General features: G+C 39.6%; 1 protein-coding gene across 1 annotated transcript in view; it reads right to left on the bottom strand.

Moving 5' to 3' along the window:
• ctnna2 (catenin (cadherin-associated protein), alpha 2) overlaps window positions 1-25,218 on the bottom strand; it is a 393,163-nt gene that overhangs the window by 31,913 nt on the left and 336,032 nt on the right. The window contains exons 10-12 of the mRNA XM_042485341.1: window positions 11,619-11,711; window positions 9,739-9,895; window positions 8,863-9,063 (exon numbers count right to left, since the gene is read on the bottom strand). Coding sequence (XP_042341275.1) covers window positions 8,863-9,063; window positions 9,739-9,895; window positions 11,619-11,711 — 451 coding nt within the window. The remainder of the gene's footprint in view (window positions 1-8,862; window positions 9,064-9,738; window positions 9,896-11,618; window positions 11,712-25,218) is intronic.

Raw genomic sequence — 25,218 nt, 5'->3', positions numbered from 1 at the left:
AGGCAATATGTTACAAGAGGAAAAATCAAAAGCAATTACACAAACAAAAAATAATTTAAATCATTAAGTACAACTTCAAACCAAAAATTGGACGTGCCAAAAGTTTGATTTGTTTTGTTTTTAGAGTACACAGATTTAACTCCTAGATTACAATGACATGTTGAGATGCTTATTAATGTTCAGGCTTGAAAAAACTCACAGTTGAATTCTAATAAAATCATGAAGAATTAAAGGGATCCATGAAGACACTGCAAAGTATTATATTATATCATCATCTTATATCATTTCATAGTAATTCTAAATATTCTACATCGCTACTGTTTTGTTTTTTTTTTATGTGATACTATATGTTCCATTATGTTTTTTTTTTTATTTCTATAACATATATTCATAGTTTTGTATTTCTATTGTATTGTGTGTATGCTACATACACTGCACATATTCTACATTGTATGCTTTAAGGAAACTATACTGAACATTTTTCATCAATGAAGGGTAACATGACTACTTATATGTGAAAACAGTCATAATGAACCCACAGAGAATCACTCAGTTCCCCTTAGCTCAGAGCTATATAGTGTCTTTCAGCACGTTGTCTCTCTTGTGTGGCCCACAGCTCAATGTTACTAGTTTCAGCAAAAAGGCTCTAAATCCACTGTGTGCTATAACTTCCCAGCACTAACAACAGACAGATAAAGCTTGCAGCTAGCTAGTAAACAAAGTGGAGCATTTAACAGCCAAAAAACTTTCCTTTCCTCAGGAGTTGGTGAAAACTAAAACAGAGCTACAGTAAAAGGAGGATGAATAATGGACTTAAAAGAATTGGCCCGAAACATGGCTTCAAATGAATCTCACAGTGAATGCACAAACATCATGGTTGCATAGTTACACTACTGAATTACTTTCACACAAACATCGGCACAATTCAATTATATATGATCTATAATATTGCAATGTAAGCTCATCTCTCTCATCTCATTCAGCCTCACCCAGCAGATCAATTAAGCAGTGGTTCACTAAGTTTATAGGGTTGGCCAGAAGGGGTCAGTGAATATCTTGGGGTGACACACCTCAACCAAAGGCCATAAATTAATTCTTTTATGCAGCTGAAGATTCTATACAGGCTAGTTGAAAATGATGTCTATATGAGTGTTAAGGAATCCCATACTGAGATACAGTACTTTGGTTTCTTATTTTAAAGTTAATCGTACTAATTCTCTGATTTACCTAAACTAATACTGGTACATTTAACAGTTTTAAATTCCGTAACAATCCCAATTTAATGTGTAGTGTTTCTATACATGTGTTGTATGTCTGCACATACTTGCACCACTGGAAACTTTTGCACATTTTCTGCTTAATATTTTTGTACCTCCTGCAAAAAAATGTACAGCTTTTTCTGAAACAGCTGTATTGTACATGTTTGTTATGTTATAGTACTTTTTTTTAAAAGTATCTTAATCATGTTTTTATTGTAATTAGTTCCATTCTTTTCTGAGTGTTGGAGTACTCTGCCTTATTTCTATTCCCCTTAAAATGTTCAATGTAAGTTTTATGGACCAAACATCCAAAGCAAGTTCCTTATAACTGAAAACCTTCTTGGCAATAAATCTATATTTGATGATCTATAATTGTATCAGGGTGGTCATGGCCCCCTCTGGCCACCCCTCGGTGGGGCCATTGCAATAAACTTCTATAGTCTTAAATCTACACAAAGGTATAATTTTACATTTGATACAACATGTAGTCCTTGAAAATTGTCTTTCATTTCAATGTTCCACTTATAAATGGAAAACAGCTTAAATGGCTCTTGAACTCACTAAACAATGAATGCATATGTAATGCTGACAGATCGTATTGACCCAAAGATGACCCTGCTTATAAAAACACTCCCCCTTTTTCTGACGTTTTTCTAGAGGACTTTAGTCTTCCTGCTCTTTTCTGCTCTTCCACAGTCTAACCTTGTTTAAATGTTTGTCCTTCCTCATCATACCGCACTGCTCCTCTCATAGCAATTTCCTCATCAGCACTCTCTCATACTGTAACTCCCACCCCTATTTACCCACTGATTAAGAGGCCTTACCTCCTCTCCTTGCAAGCTATGAGTTTGCCATCTGCTTCCCATTCTGGCTAAAACCTCTTTTTACCATCATTATAACAACAGAGTGTCAAACCCAGTCAGTGTCCTTGAGCACAAATTGATTCATTGACACCACTAACAAGGTATTCTGATTTAAAGATTTAAAAAAAAGAAAAAAAGCTCAATATTCATAGTGAGTTGCTTTCAGTTGGGCTAGCCGCAAAGTCTGGAGCTCAGAGCGATTATTTTCAAAGTAGACAGTGTGAAGTGTCTTTACGTCTTTCCCTCAGTCCCTGCTGCACTTCTTTTTTAGTGCACTTGATCCACTGATTTACAGACATGGCATGTGGGTGGCAGTGTGTGCATGTGTGTTATTACTCACCGCAAAACCCCGGCCAAATCCCATTTACTGTGCCCCGATGTAATAACAAGGAGCAACGCCACCCTGCTTCTCTAAATGGCACACTGACTTAGGCCATATATCAGTTTTTTTAATCTACCCTCTCCAGGCACCACATTAATGATCGACTTTAAAATTTGTCCCTTTTTTTGAGGAGAAGATTAGTTTAAACACAGGGAGTTAGTGGGCAGAAAAGTGTCTCGGGGAAGAAGGAGGGAGAGGGGGGAAAAGAGAGAGAAGCCATAACCACTTTCCCATTAGGCTATTGATTTTTCTCCCTCTCAAGGACACGCTTCAATCCCAGGCCCATGTGTGGACTGTCTGTCAGGAATCTATGGCTCAGCTTTACACCAAAGAGTTGTATGCCTTGGCTGCCTGTATTTGGCCCGGCAGTAAATCTGACCACGCTCAATATGAGGGAGAGAGAGGGATGGGCAAATTTGGACAAGGTCAAAGGGCAGGTAGTTGCGATAAGCATCCTGTGTTGATGTGGCAGCTGTCAGGAAGACAGGCAAGTGGCTGCGATTGGCACAAGTGGCCCCGGGCATAAACACAGAGGCCATCAAATAAAAACACAAACAGCCAACTCAAAGACACACACACACACACACACACACACACTCAGGCAGAGGATAAATGTTTTACACATGCACACCACTGAAAAAAAGGAAAAAAGGGGACCACATCAATGAATTCCACTAAAACCCCTGCTCAAATCGCTTAGTGAAATCCTTGGTGACAGCTATAGATTTCTTGGTAGAGTCTAGTTAATTGGACTCAGTACCCTCTAAAAAGTGTGTGGTCCTATATCCTCTTGCTTTGTTCAGCAACACTTAATCATCTTTCCCCCAGCTATAGATTTCTCCTTGACTGTGTTCAAATCCATAGACATCAGGCCTGTGAGGACTGAGGGGAGAGGAAGGTAAAAGTTCACAAGGATCAATAAGTGCTTTATGGTCCACATCAGATGTGCATGGGAGCCCCTAAAAAAACCCAAGTACCACCACTAAGAGGGAAAGAGGAAGGGGAAACACAACAGCTCTTCATCAAAGAGAAATATGGAGCCGATGAAACGCTGGTCTAACACAGTTGCCGGTTCCCCGCCTTAACATCTCAATTAGCACCTACAATCGAGAGGACACGAGGCCTCGTTAATGTTTAAGACAGGAGTCCTCCCTAAGGCCACGCAGCCGGTGAGATTTGACTATTTGTTGCATCTATATAGGCTGTATCATCTAAGCCCTTACCTTAAAGACCACCTCCGGTGAAATTGAATTATAAACCTGTTAACATGTCCATATGGTGTTTTATATATACTGCCAGGCATATCTTGAGCAAAATTAGCAGTCAACACATTGGCTGGGTATTTTTGCCCTGGAACTGCAGTATATCAGTAACTATCTTAAAAAACACAGCATCAGACAACCAGGTTTTATTACATCACAAATCTAAGGGACCAATCGCATAACGCTACAATAATCCAAGGGGTATCAGACAGTAGTCTGATTTGAATTTTTATGACTCGTCAAAATGACGTCAAAGGACATGAGAAATTGCAACGTAACCTTTGGATCAGAGGAGAAGTTGTTTATTGCAAGCTAAGTTTGAGTTTCACTTCAGCTTGTCAGAGGTGGTGATGGGGAACAACGTTTGCCTAACATTATAAACACATTATTTAATAAGCTGAAGGCTCATGTTATAGTTTATTGTTCACAAGCACAGTTTTGTGTGTTTGCTTAGCAGAGTTGAATGGAGTGGGTACACTTGAGCTGTGGGCCAGCAGCTGATGGGACCGACCATGGGTGAATATAAGACAGTGGGCACCTGGGCCCCTGTACAAGTACACGGGCCCCTATCCCCCTCTTTGGGCAGGTGCAAGATGCTGTTGTTTCTCCCCACAGAACTGTGAAGGGCCAAAATTGTATAGATTACTCAGTACTGTAGATAAACTGAAAGCGTAGAAACATTTTTGAATTTTTTTTTTTTTTAAGGACTTTACTTATCCCTTTGACAAAAAATGCAAAGTTTATAACAGCAACTTCTTGCAGAGGCTCTGGCGCGGGGGCCCTCTGAGCTCTTGGGCCCATGGGCCTTGGCCCAGTAGGCCTGTTTGGTAATGCACCCATGGGTAGAACTAATTTGCATATTCATACATCTGTGCATACTAAATAAGGCAAAGGAAAACCTGCCTCAAATATATGAGAGCAAAGTTGTAGCTGCAGCTTAGACCTCCAACTGTATAGCTGATGATTTTGCCCCGTACAGACAAAGAAAGCTGCTGAAGTCTCCAATGAACAGATGTGTAAATTATTTCACTGACTTTAGAGTTTGCAGTTGAAATATTCAGCACCAAAGAGCAAAGCAAACCCACGTTGGTCATTTTCTTGTTGGCCTCTGTATCCCACCACCCCTGCTCTCTTTCTTTGGACATATAAAATCTGGCACTGACACTGAGAACAGTGTGAACGCTTTAATTCCCAGAATTTAATGGAAAGCTGCACCGGTTCACAAAAGTCTTACATTTTGCAGGTTTTAGTATAAAATATAAAACATCAAATACACACATAGCAACAGCAGCTATGGAAAAGAAAATAGTGTTGCTGTAGCACTCATTTCCTGGGGGCACAAGGGGTAAATCTGCTGAAGCCATTACTTTCCTATAGATGGTACACATCAGCATGTGCACGTCTAAACTGTTGCAATTATTACTTTTCTTGACAACAAGGTAAAAAAGATTTGCCAAAAATGCAAGTCCATGGCTGCAGTACTGGCTATTCCTGATCTGTGTGTTATCATAATATCACAGGGAAAATGTATTCAAACTGTAATGTGTCATCAGCAAAAACCTAAAGTAGAGCTGAGACCAAAATACTGTGGCATAAGTTTCTTGGTACTTAATGTATTAATGCAGCCCACAGTGCAGTTTTCACAGGTTCCAGTAAAAACTGTAAGAAGTACAGTGCAGCATCCTAATGTGTAGGTGGTTAAACTAATCCATAAAGACAGCTGTTGGCTATGTTTCACCTTCAACAATCAGTCACATTACACCAGAGGGACTTTTTCATGTAAAATCCCTTTCTGTTAAGTTGTAAAAGCCTTGTCATGTCGAAAAGAAGTTCAGAATTTCCTAAATGTTGTGAGGTAGAAGTACAGTCTCATAAAAAAAGACATGCTTAAATAAAGTGATACAATATTAAAACTGTACTTGGGTAAGTACATGGGCGGATTATGAGATAATAGGCCCTTGGGCAAAAATATGCAAATGGCCCCACTATCTCTTCTATAAAGGAACAAGACACACCGTCTTTGTGGTGGTTCTGTTTGGCAATTTTGTGTATTTTGGAGATAATTCTATGTCTTTTTCTGGTTGTTTTGTTACTTTTTATTGTCATTTTGTGTCTCCTTATAGTTGTTTTGTGTCTTTTTGCAGTTGTTTGGATCTCTAAAATAATTTTCTGTCTCTTTAAGATATGTGTATCTTAGTACTTTTGTGTGACTTTGTGTCATTTTGTGTCTCCTTGCAGTTCCTTTGCATCTCGTCTGTATGTGTTCATTTGGGTGTCATTTTGCAAGTGTAGGCCATGATTGGGCTTGATAATTTGAGTCCCAGGGCCTGTGCCTGGTAGACCAGTTCAGTAAGCCATCCATGGGTAGATGTTTCGTTCTGAGTCTGTTTGTGGGGTTGCATTTAGCCAGGTATATTGCGTATCCAGAGTCTAATTTATGAACCTTTTCCATTTCTCTTTTGTATTAAGCATTGCACTAATATGCTTCTCATTTTGAGCCGCAGGACTTATACCTTATAATAGTAACTGTTAAATAAACAAATACATGATAAATAAAAATCAATGAGCAATCAATATGATGCTGCAACATCAACAGTTCTCCATTCGTTGTTCTCAGTAGTGCTGACATAACACTTCTGGGGTCCTGCTGACTCTAGAAACAAGCGCCATACACCATGGAGGATTAATAGAACAGCAGCACAATTAAATAGTCTTCGTGTGTGACAGGGTTATGGTCATACAAAATTGACCTTAAGTGTCCACGAGATACTGCTACGGTACTGCATCAATTAATTACCCCAATCAATTAAACTAAATTATGCAATAATAGAACAGAATGTGCTTAAGATACCATATAACTAGCACTCTGTGTAGTCCATTATGGTGGGGCTGAGCGTCAGCAGAGGGGTGCACACATGATACGTGATTCACGTAATGCTGTTTGTGACTTATCAGCTAGTGTAGGGGGGAGGTGATTGTGTCCCTCAATTATCCCAGCAGATGAAAGTAAAAGGCAAAACAATAGCTACAGCGCATTGCTAAATGAGCTCTAATGGGAGAGATAGAAACCAGGGGAAGGATGGAGGATGGATTGGTGTGAATGGAGAACAAAAAGAACGAGGATCGGATGTTAAAAAAAAAAAAAAAAAAAAAAAAGTACAATTTTAGTCTTGTGGACTGGTAATTTCTAAATTACTTATTTCCTTTCATCCTGTGTTTTTGTTTGTCTGCCTTTCATAATGGTATTTTTTTAAGGCATGTTAGTGCCTACTTCTAAGAAATTTTAGGAGCCATTTCATGTAGCAAAAATGGTTCTCAAGAAAATATAGACACCGGACCCTTTCTTCTTTTCTTATGTAATATGTCAAACAAGACTGAGTAAATGAAAAGAAACACTGACTATTAAATGTCTGAACCATCTGTACATTAAAAGGATGCTATTTTGCAAAAATTGTTGTGACATACAAAGCTGAAAGATAACCAGCCCAGGCAAAAATGAATAAATCGATCTTTTCTACTGAGACTTTTCTGAGTTTGTTATGGACAAGCTTTGCACTGGTACATACTGATTGCAGGAAATAGCCACAGCCTTGCACTCAAAAATTGAAAAAAACTTTCACCTTCTCCTGCTTACTCGGCTTTTAAGGGTTCTATATGAGACATTCAGGCATTTTGCAGCGTATCTCAGTGAGTTACTGTCCCCTTTAAATCAATGCAATGGCGCAACGCCATTGGTAGGACTGTGCATGGTGTAACCCACGCATGAATGTGAAAGAGACAATTTGGGGAACCATGCATAGAAAAAGAGTTCCATAGATCTTATGGAGTCAAATACTCCAAAGAGCACCTTTAATGTGGCCTACAACTTAATATTCCTAAAAGATAATGAAGCTCACATTGTTTTGCTTCCACTCAATAATACTGTAGCAGATTCTATTGGTCGGTCTTGCAGTCTTGTGGCCTGCTTTGTCTTTTACTTTGCTCAATCTTATGAGGGCAAAGCAACAGCATGGCCGTCTACATAATCACTGAGCTACCGATCAAGCGCTCATTGACATAGTTTCGTTGTCACTGGCTTGTGTGTGTCTGCTACTGCAACAAAGCATCATGACTCATCAAAAGTTTGCATTTGGTCAAAAAAGATCTATAATTTTTATCAATGTTAAACATCCCCATGTGCACTGAAATACACAGGAAGCTGGCATAGCGTCAGCTAATATAGCTAAATAACACAGTACCACAGCTAGAAACAAAAACATATGACTGGTTGATGCTTTACTTCACCATAGGAGCACTGAAAAGAGTTAGGGTCAGCTCAGTTTTGAGCAGGAGCATGTAACAGCAGCAGTTTGTAACTTCATGTCATCGGCTTCCACTGAAAATGACTTGTAGCCTGTTGCTGTGTCGCTTGTAGGGTGAACACAGCTTTTTAATTAAAAAATCATAAAAACTCCAAAGATATATAAATTAAGAGGTCTAATCCATTATATGCCAAGCTAACAGAGCATTTAAATTTCACAGCACTAAACACAACTCTTAAAGTTCACTCTTCACTCCCTACATTTTCTTCACACCCCATATACTGTGAGCAGTATTCAGTCACATGTGGGGGGAGCCAATCTTTAGGTGGGACTGAAACAAATGTTGGCCCTGAATCTGGTCTGCCACAGGGATAAACTCAGGTCTCCTGGAAAGTGCCGTGACACAGACGCTGCACAGTGATGGAGAAAAAAAGATAACAAATGAAAAATGGATGAGAGGCAAGAGTGGCCGAGGAGTGAACAGGTGGCGTCCAAGGTTTGTGTTAGAGCCAAGACACTGATCCAAACTGTGGGACACTCGGCATCCAGACAATTAAGGTGTGTTTGTAAGTCACTGACCAGGCTTGGGAGCTAATGTAAGCGCTAGTGTGTGTTTGTTCCTGTGTGGGTGTGTTTCACTTCTTCTCATGAAAGTAGCTGAACTGACCAAAAGGATTGTGGCAGAATGTTTGATGCAAGCACAGTACTAGGGTGAAGGATACTGCATTCATCTTCACAATACACATGAAAAAGTGACTTTTTGTGCCACATGAGCTTTGTGTACAGAACACCAACCGGTCTCAGACAGAAGCTTGATGGACTCCAGCACACGCTCAGTGTAGACCCCAGGTTCGTAGTTTTCCATCTCAGCGTTAATGATGTGGACCACACGAGCAGCTCGACCCCGGATAGCTCCAGCAGTTCGGTCAAGAGTGTCCACATCTCCCTCTTGCAGAGCAATTACGCATTTGTTGACATCCTCAAGGATGTGGTTCTCTTTGGAGAGAAAAAAAAAAAACCCCAACATTGAATGGATTTGGAAACTCATATAATCATGATTCTTCAAATTTCCTAGTGAAATAAACATTGCGTGTGCTTGAGATGAAGCATGTTTCATGTTTGTCCCTGAAAGTGAAAGCGTTGTTGTCCATATATAAATACAAAATGCTGAACAATTACATTTTATTTTCTGAACTTCTTCTTAAAAAACATTCCACTATATTTATCGATCAAACAAAAGTGCACACATAACCTCAATGAATGTGAAGTAGTGTGACAACAAACTCATTATAGACTTACAGTGTTATACTTTGGTGCACATGTCAAGATTTATTAAATCCTAAGAAGATGACAAATAAATGAAAAATATATGAAACAAAAATATATGAAATGCAAATATATGAAACAAAATACAAACAGCAATTTGCTTTCAGGTTGTTTTGCTTTCTGACTTTGTGTTTTCTCTGATTTGCTCTATTGTTTTTCAGATTTTGTAGTTTCTTATTTGTTATAATCCAAATAATGATTTTGTTTTCCACACTGAGCCAAGAAACCCCTTCAACTTGATGTCTGAAGCTTTCAGCCACTAAATAAAAATGGCTGTGACAGATTTTAGGAATATGTGGATCTTTTTCTTCAATTAGCCAATCAGTGAAGAATTTGTGCTCATACCTGACACAGAAAGAAAGTCATCCACAGAGGTGATGTCATCCACTGCCTCGGTTAGGATGCGCACCTGCTTCTCCCACTGATCCTTGAAAACATCCATGTTGTCCTGAGCAACCTTGCTTTGGGGGCGGGCAGCCAGAGTGAGAGCTGCGTTGATAACCTGATGTAGAAGACAGATCATTAATGTTAGACAAGGTTTGTAAACAACAACAACACATATTGTATTATGTTCAAGGATAAGACTGGCCTTGTTCTACATTGTCAAAAAAAAAAACATTAAAAGACCAAAACCAATGATCATCTTACATAAGCCTCCATAAAAGCCTCCTCTATTTAGACCTGCATTTTGGGAATCACATCACTACTGGATAGTGCTAAATACAGGTATACACCCACCTAGACGTATCTCCGATCCAATCACTCATGTGTAACCATGGCAACCTGTGGCTACCTGGGGTCTACAAGCAATTTAAAAATAGTTCTATGACTAAATTACGGCTAACAAAGTGAAACATCACACTTTTATCACACAAACACAGCAATATTGACATTACAGAACTGTCTTTGTCACTATCCGTAATTAATGTTGTCCTCTACCCCTTTGTAATGTGGAATACTTATGCCTGCTGGTGTGCAGTGTTTGCTTACCACAATATTATTACAGAAATAGTGCGCAGTTCAAATACTATTGGTTTCATACTTAAGTCACAGACATACTTAAAAAATCCTGCATGCTAGTTTAGTCTACTAAATAGCACGCAGATGTGGAATTTCAGTGATACATGTTTTTGTTAAAACATAACATTAATGTTTGTTGTCCAGAAACCCCATGGATGCGTTCAAGAAACGTACCTCTTCCTGCAGCTTGAAGTGAGCAAGGTTATCTTTTCTACAAAGTATCCTGACTTCAAGAGTCTGATCGTTGTAAGATAGAACATTTGGCTTTAGGCCAAAAGAGATCAACACGTCACAGGATTTTAAAAAGATGAAAATAAAAAAAGACAAATTAAGTCCTTATATTCTTTTTTTCTTTTTAGATCAGCAACATCCTGCTGTGTCTCTTCACATCAACAGACTCGTAGGACACACAGTATTAATCATATCACTGACAGCTGGCATGTGTACTTTAACCAGAAGTAGCATTTTTTTTCTTCTTCCTGTTCTTTTTCACTTCTTGCTTATTAGATGTAGTTGTAGTTAAATGGATTTGATGTAGAAAAAGAGACGCTGTGATCTGGACATGGCAATCGCTGTGGCTGTGTGTTTGTCTGTGCATGTGTGTGTGTTTGCATGTGTGAAGATAGGGGACCTGGGTTAACTCTACCCAGAACAGATGGAAATATTTCTCTTTGTTCCACCCCCTCTTTGTTCCTCCTTCCCCAGCCACTAAGTCTGTGTCTGTTATGTTTTTTAATCTGTCTGTGTTGAGCATTGCCAAGAGGTAGCAGGAGACAGTTCCTTCCCAAGTTTTCACAGTAAGTGGGTCTCAGCAGGTGTGCATAGTGGGGCCCATGCATTAGGTCCTGAATCTTAAATTCAGCCTGCCTTCTCCATCTCTTTCCTCCATTACTATGTTGAGTCCCGTGCGAATGCCTACCGTTAACCTTGGAAACAATGGATCAATATCAGCCTCCTACTTTGCTTGCATCCTGAGAACCAGTACTACAAGGTCCACCTACACATTACTCATAGCTCTTCCTCCCATTCTGCCAACTGTAATTCTTTCCCTGTCATTTCTCACTATTCCAATTTGTAAACTCTCTCTAAAGAAACTCCTTTGAGATGAATTCAGAAGAGTTTATAATTACCAAAACATTTTGGCCATAGTGCTTGTGAATAGAGCTGTTTTTTTTTTTGGATGAAAGTGTATTTGAAGTCCTCACCTGTGGACATAGGCTGTCAATTTGGGTGGCAGCCATTCGAACCAACTTCACACCCTCTTCATTGTTGGAGATGGAGCAAGCCAGGTTGGCCACCTGAGTAAACAAGCAAAAAAGAGAGGACACAACACTTAAAACAGAATGCATTTCACTTAAATGTCACGTACACAAAAAGTTTTTCCACTGCCACACTGGCAGACTCCTGACTGAAGTGGACAGGTTCCCAATTTGTCTGGTCCTAAAACAACATTCACATGCCCACACGTACAATGAAACACTCCTTGGTTTTCGTATTTGTTTCTTCTTTGCTTACAGGCTATAAAGAGACCCTGCTTTTTTTCCCCTAACCTTTCTTTCTAGGGGTGTCGGTTTCAATTAATTCTGCTTTTGGTAGCAACTAACAGGTTAATTTTTAAGAAAACAAACAACAAACAAACAAACAAAAAACAGAAAATGACCTGAAATACAACAGGGATGTCCTTTAAGTCCAGTGCTCCACTGACTGAGTGAACTAGAGGGCTGAAATCCAGAGCACCATCCATTTAAATATGTTAAAACGTTCATGTTTTGTGCTGTAAATTTAGTGCCTTTTTTCAGACAGTGGGCTGGCCATGTTAACATGTAAAAACATAGTCCCCACTGCCTATCCTCTGGTTTTCGATGGTTAGCCAACCTTGGCTGCTCTGCAATGCACACTGCACCAGTCCGGCAGCTAGCAGTGTCACTCATTCAGCAATGACATAGTCCTAGTGTGGGATGGTGTCACTATGAAGAAAAGTTCAAGCAGCGTGCACATCCAAAGGCGATGAGAACTAGGTGCTGGATCAAGCCTAAAACAGACATTAAAAAAAGCAAAGAATCCGCACACTAGCATATGCTCCCAAAAGATTTATTAAATACCTCCACATGTGTGACGTTTCGGGGGCAAGGGCGATTGCATGAAACATCACACGTGTGGATGTATTTTATAAATCTTTTGGGAGCATATGCTAGTGTGCAGATTCTTTCCATTTTTTTATGGTGTTTTTTTTTATCATGCACACCCTGTAGTCTCCCCCAGCCCCCTTAGAATTGTTAACTATGTTAACATCACTTGCTGTGCTAACAGTGCTACCAGTGATAACATAATTAACAATGCCAAAGAGGGTTTGCAGATCTGTGGGAAACAAACATTTATGACACTTACATGTTTTGTTCAGCAAGACAGTCCTCAGAAATGAACACCACTTCTACTATTTTGAAGCCTAAATGCAATGCCCAGAATTAAAAAGCTAACATTAGGCTAAAAATGAACAATATAATTTGACTTCACCCCCACAATGAGGCTGTAAAGCCGTGTTCAGTACAGCTTGGCATGATGTGCTTTTGCAGTCTCATTTAGCGACTTTTTAGCAACTGTCTTTTTCAAGAAACAGAAGCTTCAAAATGTGTGCAAGTGGTGTATTTACTTACATATTTTATGTCGCAGATCAAAATGTGAAAGTCTCTTGAGCTTGTGTTAACCGCAGACCTCATTTCTGACATCTAACCAAAACTGACTTATTTTTGGGTTTGGGGTACTCTATCGACCCACATGCTCTCAACAGTTCACCGATTAACAGTTTAACATTGACATCCCTATTTCATTCTCAAACACTCCAACAGCACTCCTGGCCTTGTTTTTAATTACACAGAATAGCCAGTATCACATTAGATAACACAGCTGGCATGTCACATTTGTACTGCACAGTTTGTGGAAATACACTCATAGCTGGACGTCACAGATGTTATCAGTCTGACATATAATGGGTGAGAACTCCTTTGTACAGACCCCTGATGGGACACAGTCCTCCAAATTATTGCAATAACATCACGGTGGAGGGCATGTATGTCAAGAGTGCTTGTGACATAGCAGAGTGACACAGCACAGGTTGGAACATAGCGCTCAGTTGCTGCAAAGTAATTGCATTCATTCAGATCCAAAATGGCCAGGTCCACACAATATGTATAGAGAAAGCCTAACTCATTAGGTTGACATTTCCAGCATGCCTGTGATGCATGACTAGCATGCCTAAATCATTATGAGGCTTGGTGGTGCAAAGAGGTGCTTTATTGTATAATTAAGGTGCCAGATGGTTTTTATGTATGAAACAACCGTTACCTTGATTTATGTCTGTCCTTCTAAGGTACAGCTTCTTGATAACATGTTGCCAGCATGACTCTTCGATTGGATCCAGCTTTTCACAGTAATTCTTTAAAATCATGTCAAGATGATCTTGCATCTTAGCAAATGTATCTCTCTGCAGTTCTTTTTTTTTTTTTTTTAACCAAATATGTTTGATTGATGGCATTTGAGGATTTGGTGATGCGGTGTATAATACAGACTGTTTGGTTAATGGCAACTGTTTGGATAATTTTAAAAAAGATGGTATACAATACTGGAACCCATAACCACATCTCTATCAGTTTCTTCTTGACACACACACATGCACACACAAACACACAGTCTGCTGTATCCCCATGTGCAGTCATCACTTTTCTCCACATCACAGTTAATTTTCATAACTTAAAACTCTATATAATCCAATACCATCCTTAAGTAAATCAGATTGCAGCATGAGCCCAGGCTTTGAAACTGAGCTAAACAGACACATGCCTGTTGGCAGCAAAAGGTGCCAGTCTGTATTAGCACTTCTAGTGCTCACATGTCACTGTTTGAGGCAAATTGAGGTAAATCAAATTTGTGTTAGAGGACTCTTGCTTAGAGCTCTGTCTCTTTACTCATGACAGCAATGAGCACATTGATGGATTGCAGTCCTTTATGTGAAGCAGTGTGCGTATGTGTTTAAACTGTGTGTGTGTGTGTGTTTGAAAGAGAGAAACAGGGTGTGATTCAGAGTCGGTGTTCCACGTAAATGTGAGTGGCTGCTTGCAGAAGGTTTGAAAAAAAAAAACCACACAAAGCATAATTTAAAGGACAACTGCGGCATAATTTGAGTTTCCTGCACTCACTTACTGGTTTACATTGCAGTAAACTATACACAGCATTTTTCGGAACCTTTATTATGCTATGACATATTTGCACATTTTACCTTGTCTTGAAATGAATGCCGTGCCTCTACAATACACTCCCAGTAGAGAATACAGTGAGCAAATAAAGCCGTTATTGTTTAAAATTTAATTATATGTTCCTTTTACTTTAATGGATAACAGCTGGAGGAAGCATCCTGCTTTGGTTTCTCTATTGGTTCTCCACTGATGGAACACTTACCATTGTATTAGCATGTAAAACTCTCCTCTCTTGTCTGATCTCTCCTAAATGCAATGGACCAATTTCGAGGGATTGATGGCGTGATATTTTTGTTCCAATCAAACTCGGTGCAGGTTTGTGGGCTGAAACTGAAGTCATGCTGACATTCACGTCGAATAACAAAGCCTCGCTCTTCGCTGTGTCTCCATAAAGTAGCTGGCTTTCAAGAAGTAGGACAAAGGTTCAGCACTTTTTCCATTTAGCTCTTTTTCCAATTACAGCATAATTGCGGTACCTGACTCGGAGAAAGCAAGTCCCCCTTTTTCTGTCTTTATACTGTAGTTTCCTTTCTGTATTTCTGCTCGGGCCCAGCGGCCAATGTGAGGCTCTGCTGGGCCCCGTGTGAGGCTAAAGGGGCAGAGGGCTTTCTAGAGGCTGGAAACATGCCCAAAAGGCCCACTCCCTCTTATCCCAAAACAGAGAGCTGGGCCAGGGCCAATGCTGCAACATCCAGCCAAAACTACTAATTGCAATTATCTAAGGAAGTGCCTCTCCTTTGAGGTTTTGTTTTTTTTTTTTTCAAAGAGAGGAGGGAAAAACCAAGACAGAAGGTTTGAGACTACACCACGCAAGCCTAATGCTGATACGGTCAAGGATGTTGGAACAGAATATGCAATTCAAAGAGGTGTGTGTGTGTGTGTGTGTGTGTGTGTGTGTTAGAGAGGGAGAGAGAGGGAGCAATAGAGAGAGAGATCCCTGCTGAATGCTCATTCTTCATTTTAGCCTCGAACAAAGAACTATCGATTTTGTCCTTTTGCTCTGCCCTGGATAATCACTTCAATTCTAATTTGATGAAGGTTTCCACTGCAGTTGGAGAGATGGGCATTCTCATGTATGCTATCTAAATCACCTAAATGGAGCTGAGTAACTGAAAATAGATCTGACAGTGTCATTTTTTCCCATTTTTTTATGCAGGAGGTTGTTACTTAGAACCTCAAATCTATCCTCGGGAAAACACTGATGATGGTAATACATTAGAGAACATCTTAACAGTCTCTCTTCATTGCTATTTAGCACTGTCTTTGCACAAAGCACATAATCAGTTTATCCGAGTAATCTCCTGAATCTCTTCCCTCTGTATGGTTTAAAACTTCTGACAAATTACTTTTTTCCTTCAATTTTTAAAATGTATTATATTTTATATCTTTGATCGGTCTGGACAGGGCGAACACTTGCTGTGCCAATGAGCAGGAAGGCGGAGCCAGAAGAGGACTCTCCTTACTTTCACTCAGGACGGTCAGCACCCCCGTAAACCATCTCCACAGCCATTTTCGAGCAGCTCCATCACACAAATCTCCCTTCCAGTTACTAACTCTCTGGTGTCAGCCAAGGTTCTGGGCGCAACAGCTTCACCCGAGTAGGAAGCAAGAGGCGGGCTTGAAAAGGAGAAGCTTGGGAGTGAAAGGAGAAATCAGTAGGGATGACGTGACAAAGCAGTTTGTTTTATTAACGGTTCGGTGTGTAGGATTTAGGGAGATCCACTGGCAGAAATGAAATATAGCATAACAAGTATGTTTTATCACCTGAAAATAAGAATTGCTGTGTTTCCATTACCTTAGAATGAGCCGTTTATATCTACACAGGGAGCGGGTCCTTGTTCATGGAGTTTGCCATGTTGCACCAATATATTTCTACAATAGCCCAGAGTGGACAAACCAAACTCTGGCTCCAGAATGGGCCATTCACAATTTTGTGTCAGCCATTGTAGTTAGCAGCACCTATGTGATGGGCCAAACAGCATTGAAAAAAACAGATTTTTAACATGAAAATGCTTCATTCAGTGTTTGTGCCAGTTTTAATCACAGGATCTGTTATCTTGGAGGAGGGAGAGTCCTCCCTAGATAATTTGGCTCCAGGTACAAACCTCATGAATGTTTGGTTCTTAAGTTATCAAAGAAAAAAGGTGAGCACACATTAGCAGTTCCTCAAGCCGAAGAGGATCAAATTAACACTGATTTGTAATGTGAAACTGCTTTATTTACTGTTTGTTTTAGAGAGATGGAGACTTCTGTTGATAATTTAACCCCCAATAAAAAACCTCCTGAACAATGAACCTTGAAGGAATTGAACTAGGCAGTTCATGCTTGTTACAGGGAAGAAGTTTCAGCTGGTTGCAATCTGCAATCCTCTCTACTAGATGCCACTATATCCTCCACAGTGCTCCTTTATGTCATCTGGAAGCCTACTTGTTGCATGGATGGTTATGGCAGTTTTTATTGACATGTATCTCACCACATATCTCACTGCTCTTTTTCAGCCTCTCTACCGCTTGTGCACACATGAGCGCCGTCATGCTCTCACACACACTCACAATAAATAAATAAATCAGTCTGTCAACATAGATGTAGCAGAACATGTAACAGGGGAATATAGTATGCAGGCTGTGAAACAATTACAGGCCCACCCTCGCTGCAGTGCTTCTATTTGTTTTAGTCAGGAGCTGTCAGCTTTCAGCGGGACGCCTGTGAATGCAACTCATAGACAGGAGGTGACAGAAACAGGTTAAGGTGCATCACATTAGGTGACACCACATGTCAAGGTTGTGTGAAGGTCAAGTCTGCAGGGAATATCAAGCAACGGGAGCGGACGACCTGCTGTGTGTGACTATAAACCACGCCTTTGAAAATCAATGCCTATTAAGGATTGAAGTGCGTTTTGCCTCAGGAAGAATGCCCACCGGGCTCGCAACTACATCAAAAGGCATGCCAGACCTTACAGCATATTAAACAAGAAAAGTGTGAAATAACAAGAACAAAGGTAATACATTTTCAAGCATGTTCGCCATGATAACGGTTGTAATGTCTACCATACGCTTGGATCTTGTTCAAATGAAAGCAGTTTGTGATTTTGGTGGATTACTAATTTTAGACCAACAAATTTGACATTTTTAATAAATTCTTATTTGTGTAATATCTCAGACTTAATGCTGTGAAATATATTGGAAAACAATGCAATAAACAGTCTATGTGAGGATAGAACATGATGTGAAATTAGGGAATGGCTTTCTGAGTCATTTTGATTGCAGATTGCACTTTAATTGCTCCCCCTGCTACCTTTTTTTCCCATTTCCCCACCCACCCTTGCCTGAGAGACAAAGTGGACCTAAATTGCGAGTGACTCTAATGCACTTAGGAGTTCTCTCTACACTTCCTAACTCGGAATGGAAATGAGTTTAAGTCACTGTTTACTAAGTGACAGGTCCACTAATATGTGGCTGACTGGGATACAACCCTACACTCCTCCACACACACTGCCTCCCAGCGGACCCCTGGTTCAGTTCGTCAACTCCATGCGTCGAGACGCAGCCGCTATCACAAATAAAAGCATGCACACACACGCACACGCGTGCGCACACACACACACACACACACACACACACACACACACACACACACACACACACACACACAGAAACAAAGCCTGTCTCTCATTATTTGCAATGCCCAGATCTTTGGAGATAAAAGATCAGTGTTCACCCACTAGAGTGAGTATCAGGAGTTCACCCCTGCATTAGATCAAGAGGATTAAATATAAGGTGTGGGTTGGGAACACTTCTATTTCTTGGTTGACTTCATGTGAATAGGAAGACATGCAGTGGCGGTAGGCGATAGGGCCAAAATCTTTTAACCCAGTTTATGTAATTTTATATCGTGGTTTCGGTGTATAGCAGGGTAGAGGAATTCTGGATGGGAATCACCCGAGGACTAAATACTTTAGTCACAATATAATATTACTGTGATTTTGGATGTTTTACAGTGTGCTGAGTATTGGTATAACATACATTGCAATATATTGCTATTTATTACCTTTTTGTAACTAATTTCTGCCCCCAAAAGACAAAAACTTAGTCAGCATCTGTTTTATCTAATAAGATAAACTTTCTCACTTCAAAAATTTTCCTTCCAACAAATGTATCTATTGGACTGGACTGGAAATGCAACTGATTTTATAATTCTAATTCTCTACCAAAACCTAAATTAGTATTTATAATATCAATATGTTTTTAAAATAAAAAATCAATACTTTGCACCTGTGTGTCGACACAATCTTGTCACACAATATATCACGATACTATGCTGTACTGACCCCCCTCTTCAATTAATTAATATAATATACTGTTTAAAATAACTGCACTTCACCACATTTGATTATTTTTTGTTTCAACTGAAACTTAAAAAAAGAAGAAAAATAATTACATACATAACTACAATAGCTCACATTGACAACATCAGCTCAATGAACTCAAACTGTAAATTTAAGATTATTTTTAAAGGAAAGCTTTAAGGTTCCCAAAGACAATATTTGTAGAAGTTACAGGTTTCTGTATTTGCAGCCTCACTCTCCTCCTCCATGTCTGCCCAAATCATGTTAGCTTGCGAGGCAGCTGGACTCGCAGGATCACACAAAAATCAGACACACAAGCATCCAGCCTTGATTTTCTACGTAGCCGCAAATACCTCTTGCGGTACCAACACTGCCAAATCTCTACAAAGGAACACATTTCTACCTTTGCACGGGTTATACGTTACATCACCCAACCCTGCATACAAGAAGACAACATGTTTAAATTGCAAAAAAAAAAGAAAAAAAAGAAGAACCATTACCACGGTGCCATATAGAGCAATATGAAAAACCCTACTATATACACTCTTTGGCCACTTTATTTCGGTACACCTGTGAAATCTAATTTGATCCAGTGCTACAGCTCAGCCATAAACAATACCTTTACATTAAAATAATAACAAACTTAACTGCAAACATAAATTCTGAAGCATACTAGAAATGCATTTCCATATAACACAGTCCATTGTGACAAGGTTCAATAATAATACAATTGAATTCTCAACAAGCTTTATCAAAAACAGGCAATGAGCTTTGTTAAGGTGACAGCTGTTGTACTGATTTCCTTAATAGAGCATTCAGGGCATGTAGGTTCCACTACACATTATAGCCAGTGTTTTTATAACTGTAAAAATGAGTGTGGACAATTTGACTGTTAAAAAAGACAGTTGTCAACTGAACTATTAAAAAATAAGAGAACAAAATCAAACAAAAACTACAACGTGACAAAATATACAAAACTAATTGAAATTAAATACATTACAGAAAACAAAGGTTTTAATTGTTGTTTATTAGTGCGTGTATACCCAGGGGTTTTATGCTGTTCTGTAAGGTGCTTAAAGAAATCAGGTGAAGACATCCACAGAGGGCCCTTTATAGCAACACAGAAGTTCACTGACCCGACTCCATACGGTCAATGAATCCATAACAAAGCCGCCTCTGGGTCAGCAAAAGCTATTGTACACATCCCCTTTAACTAAAACTTTACAATAGGAGCATGCACAGGTGTGACTGAGGTGGGGGTGTGCACAACGGGCGCAGAGGAAATGAGACAGTCCACTCTGCAGTACATCCATTATAGTTCTATGCCTCAACTTTCTTTCCCTGAAAAATGACTTCCATTAATTACCCTGTAATGTGTTTAATGCTGCTCCTCAGTGTGTTAGATAATTAAGCTTGCTTTTTGACAGCGCCATTTTTAATGGACCACTGCTGTGTTCAGTTTCTGTTCATTTAGACATGCGTGCAGTGAGAGATAGACCTTGCATTTGTATTTGGTCCTTTCATTTCATGATCAATACTGTTTACAGCATCTGAGGTCTGTAGCTCAAGTACTCTAAAAACAAACATTTAGAAATTCTCTTTAATCCTGCTTTGAATGATTTTGATAATGCCAGCCGAACTCTTAATTTCAGCTAAAACAAAAACATGAAATGCCCCCTAAAACAAACCAAGATTAAGACTAACAAAGTAAAATCTGTGATTCAAAAACTGAACTAAAAAAACTACACCTTTATTCCTTGGACCTACAGTAGCTGGGACACCAAAACCCTCAACAGAGCTCCACTCCATCAAGATAGACACTTGAAATTCTGAACTAACAAAATAAACAATCTGTCAATCGTCTGTTTTTTCACTATGACTTTGATGATGCCATACTTGCAAACCTAGAGGGCCGTTTATTGATTACATGTGGCTACAGGTTTGGAGCTCTGCTCCTCTTGGATGCCTTGTTTCTGTGACTTTGAAATATATAAGACAGGCTCTTCATAACACATTCTATTTTATTTAACGTTGGAACATCTCTCAGAGGTCCTATTTTCTCAAAAATAAAAAGGTTGGAAGAGGTTTTGAATTTTAAATAGTTTACTCATTCACCATTTTATGCCATGATTTTTTATTTTTGTGTCCATTCGCAGTTTTGATTTTACTCATGTTGGTCTGAGACTGTTGGCTGTTGATTAAAAGGTCTAGTGTCTAGAATTTAGGGGCATCTAGTCGTGACGTTGCATATTGCGAAGAGCTGAAAGGAGACAAAAACAAAAAAATGTGAATAGCATTATCTAGAGCCAACATGTTGTCATCCCAACTCATCACATGGTGCCGCTCTGTCAGTGACCTTCCACGTCTACTCATAAAATTTTAGGTTTCCATTATTCCATTATATTATTATTATTAAGTGATGTCAACAAATGCACATTATGGGATAAAGCAGCATGATCCGAATGTTTACACAACAGTGTAGACTTTCATGATGGTTGGGATTAGGCAACAAAGACAGGACGGTTTGGCAAAGGCACATGTTGGTTTTTAAATGTTCTGTACACACAACTTGTACTGCATGTCGGTCTGTCCAAGGAGAGTAACTCCTCAGCTGCTCTTCCTGAGGTTTCTAATATTTCTTCCCTGTAAAAGTCCCAGTGACAAAAAAAGTTAAAGTGTCTTTAACTTCCATACTGTGAAGTATTTCCCAGAAAAACAGAATATTTAGTCGGTGTATAAAACAGGGTTTTAAATCCAATCCTTCACATTTGATTGGACTGTTACAAATGGGCAGGTTGAGAATTTAGTGAAGCTACAGTTGACAGCTACAGTGTACTGTTGGCTCCGCACACACCTCCCTCAGCCTTAGATCAGGAGGACGAGGGAGACATGACTGAACTAATGAACAAGATTAATGAATGAACAATTTAGACCTCAGCTTCAGTGTTTTGGAAATAAAAACAAAAAAATTGATTGTTTAAAAAGTGAGTGTGTCATAACATTGAGCCCCCAACGGTGTTAGCCAATAGGGCAATGTATCTCAGACAGAGAGCGCGATGAAGCCCACTGTATGCTCAGTGTAATGCTAGTTGCTGAAGCAGTCCACTTTAAGATGCCTTGTGCATAATCTGAAGCTTTCCCAAGTGAATATATTCCAGGCCAGACCCATAACTGATGTATTTTGGGGACACAAAGACACACAGGCGTAGCATGCTATTGCTAGCTAGCTAACTAGCTCTGGTTGCAGACTGATGGATAGATATGATATAGGATTCCTACAACTAAAAGCAAGTCAGATTTAAGACTTTTAAAGACTTTTTGAATGCCACTTGGGATGAAATTTCAGAAGAATTTAGCAAAATGTAATACAAAAATAAGGGAAAGAAACATGAACTGACATCAGTGACTGGAGGTTGGGGGCAATTTTAGCCAAATGGTTATTATTGTTTTTGTAAAATTAAACATGGCTTTTTGTGTGTCATTCTGCTGCATTAATTCCTATCATGCCAAGTTCCCGAAACTTTTTGCATGAAATATGAATTTTCTTGAACTGGCTTTCAGCTATGATGAAAAAATCTTGGTAAAATTAGCAATTTTCATTGGATCTGTACTTGCACGTATGTCCTCCAGGGTGACAGCTAGACAAAATAGATGTTATCATTTTAAGATTTCATAATACAATGAAACAAACAAACAAAAACATTAATAAACTTTTACTTTTCCTGAGCATTTGAAAGATTGAGTTAAGACATTTTAATACAAATTAAGACCCAAGTTTTAGGTTATTAAATTCAATGCCTTTTAAGACTTTTCAAGATCCATAGGAAACCCCGTATTGGCTGAAATTGGTAGGTAAAGCTTACGTAAGCACATGTCATATTTTGTTTTACAGGTGGAAAACATAATTGGATTTTGATATAAGAATATAAAGAATTGATTTGTTTTTTTGAAAATATAATTATAGATGGGTCAAAAAAATATTTGGGTATGTGATCTAAAAGGGTTAAAAAGGCCTTTTTTCATTTCATCTCAATTTTAAAGGATTACTTTAGAGGAGTGTTTTCTCATCTGAAGCAAGGGTCTAAGGACAGAGGGTGTCATATTCTGTACAGATTGTAAAGCCCCTTGAGGCACATTTGTGATATTGGGCCATATAAACAAAACTGATTTGACTTGACTTAACCTTTTCACTTTTACCTAGAAAAGAAAACTCTTCTCTTCTTTTGAATCTATATGCTTTCTGAATCAAAACAGAATAGCCTTCACAATCACATCATGGTCTCCTTGACAACCATGACTGAGCTTGCATGAGAGGCTGACAGAGTGTGATTTACAGTGGTCGTTTCACTGGAGCCGCAGCTGAGGAGTGGGTATTCCTGCTAATGCCATGGCTGGCTTCTCGATAAATATGATAATTTGCTGCAGGCTGCCAGGGAGGTGAACCAGCTCCGCTGGTTGGGAGAGGTTAGACTCGTACATGAGACAGCAGCGGGGGTGGATGACAACACAGTTCAGACGAGTACACACGCATGCACACGGCTGCAGACGTACATAGACACACATCACTGGAAAGGCGAGTGGTGATGTAATACAAAAGGAGACGCTAGCAATCTGTTTGCAGCAGTCGGTACGCAGCTTGTTCACCCCTTTCTAGTGCTTAATGTCAGGGACCAGCAGTTTCTGTCAGCGACCACATAAACAGAGGCTTCACAATGTGATTTATTTACATTGAAATTTGAATGCCTAAATGCATAAGGCTATAGGAAGAGGATGGGCACCTAGAGAATAATATCCACAATATAAAATTTTATTGAGCTCAACAAGGGACACAGAGAGGTAATTGAAAGCAATATAAACAAATCATAAAGCTAGCTGGACAGAACTGACTTGGGACGAGGATATACTATATGTATGTGTGTGTGTGTGTGCACATGCACAAGATGAGCATCTTACAGCTCCAATTTAAAGGCCTGGATATTGGATTATCTCGTTCCCACTGCTGTGACTGACAGGGAATTAAAGAGAGAAGGAAGAGGGGGAACAAATGGCTGACTCACTTTCCCTCAGGCGGAGGGCAACTATTCACACTTCCTGCTGGCTTTGGTGTCTTGCTGCTTTGCTGTGCTCTAGTCTCGAGGAGCAAAGGCCGGCTAGATGGATTTCTCTTCATTTTTGCTACGAGCGCTCACTCGCACGGGGAGTGTTGGTACCACCTACACAGTCAAAAAGTTGTGTCTCCCAGGTAGGTAGTACAGTAGTTTGTTCATTTTACAACATCTTTTGCCTTTTGCTCAAGCTGGCGCTGCAGCCACAGGGGCCAGACTGTCTCTCTCACAGTTCCTCTCCATTCCTCTTTCCCCCCCGAAAAAAACAACAACAAAAAAACTAAAAAACAAAAAGCAGCTAGGGTTGTTTCAACTCAAGTATTGATTTCTCTTTGCATTCTCTCTCTCTCTTTCTCCTTCCCGCCCTCCCTTCCTAAGAGTGCTAGCCAAGCAGTCGGGCTTGGCACCAAAACATAATTATGAAAATGGACCTCTGGGTTGTTTCTTTTAATCTATCTGTACATTCCACAGTCCCTTTGCAGCAGAAGCTATTTAAAAACGGTTTCAAGGGAATTGAAATGTTTAACCCACTGTACTGTAAAGAATAGTATACTTATTGGTGGCACGACATCAGTTGCTGTCTAAATGATGGGCATAACAGATGCGTCACTACTTTCAGCAAATAATTATCAGGAAATGCCAATACAATGCAGTCCCACATTGTATATTGTTAGCAGAGCCGTAGAAGTCTACCTACCGAGGCAGAGTGAGATTTGAGTGCTCGGTAGTTTCTGTCAAACGCTGGCATCAATTTATACTGTGTGGCACCCATGACAAAGTGCCGAGTCTCAGACAGCAATTGCTGCTCTCTCCCCCAACTTACAGTTCAGTGGCCAGTGAAACCCAAATGACACAGCCAAAATCAGGCCCATTTTCAAGACATTAAACTCTGCAGCACGACGTGAGATACAGTAGCTGCAGATAAAACTGCTTCCTTGCTCAAGCTCTTAGTGTTATGTTTCAGTGCAAAATGCCATCAAGTAAGAGCTGCTGTCAACTGGTTGTTAAAGGGACAGTTCACCCTGAAATCAAAAATAAACATTTTTCCTCTTACCTAGAGTTCTACTTATCAATCAAGATTGTTTTGGTGTGAGCTGAAGAATAT

Source organism: Plectropomus leopardus, chromosome 4 (assembly GCF_008729295.1).
Source record: "Plectropomus leopardus isolate mb chromosome 4, YSFRI_Pleo_2.0, whole genome shotgun sequence".
NCBI lineage: Eukaryota > Metazoa > Chordata > Actinopteri > Perciformes > Serranidae > Plectropomus > Plectropomus leopardus.
Note: the sequence above shows the minus strand (reverse complement) of the source record. Positions and strands in the feature narration are given on the sequence as shown.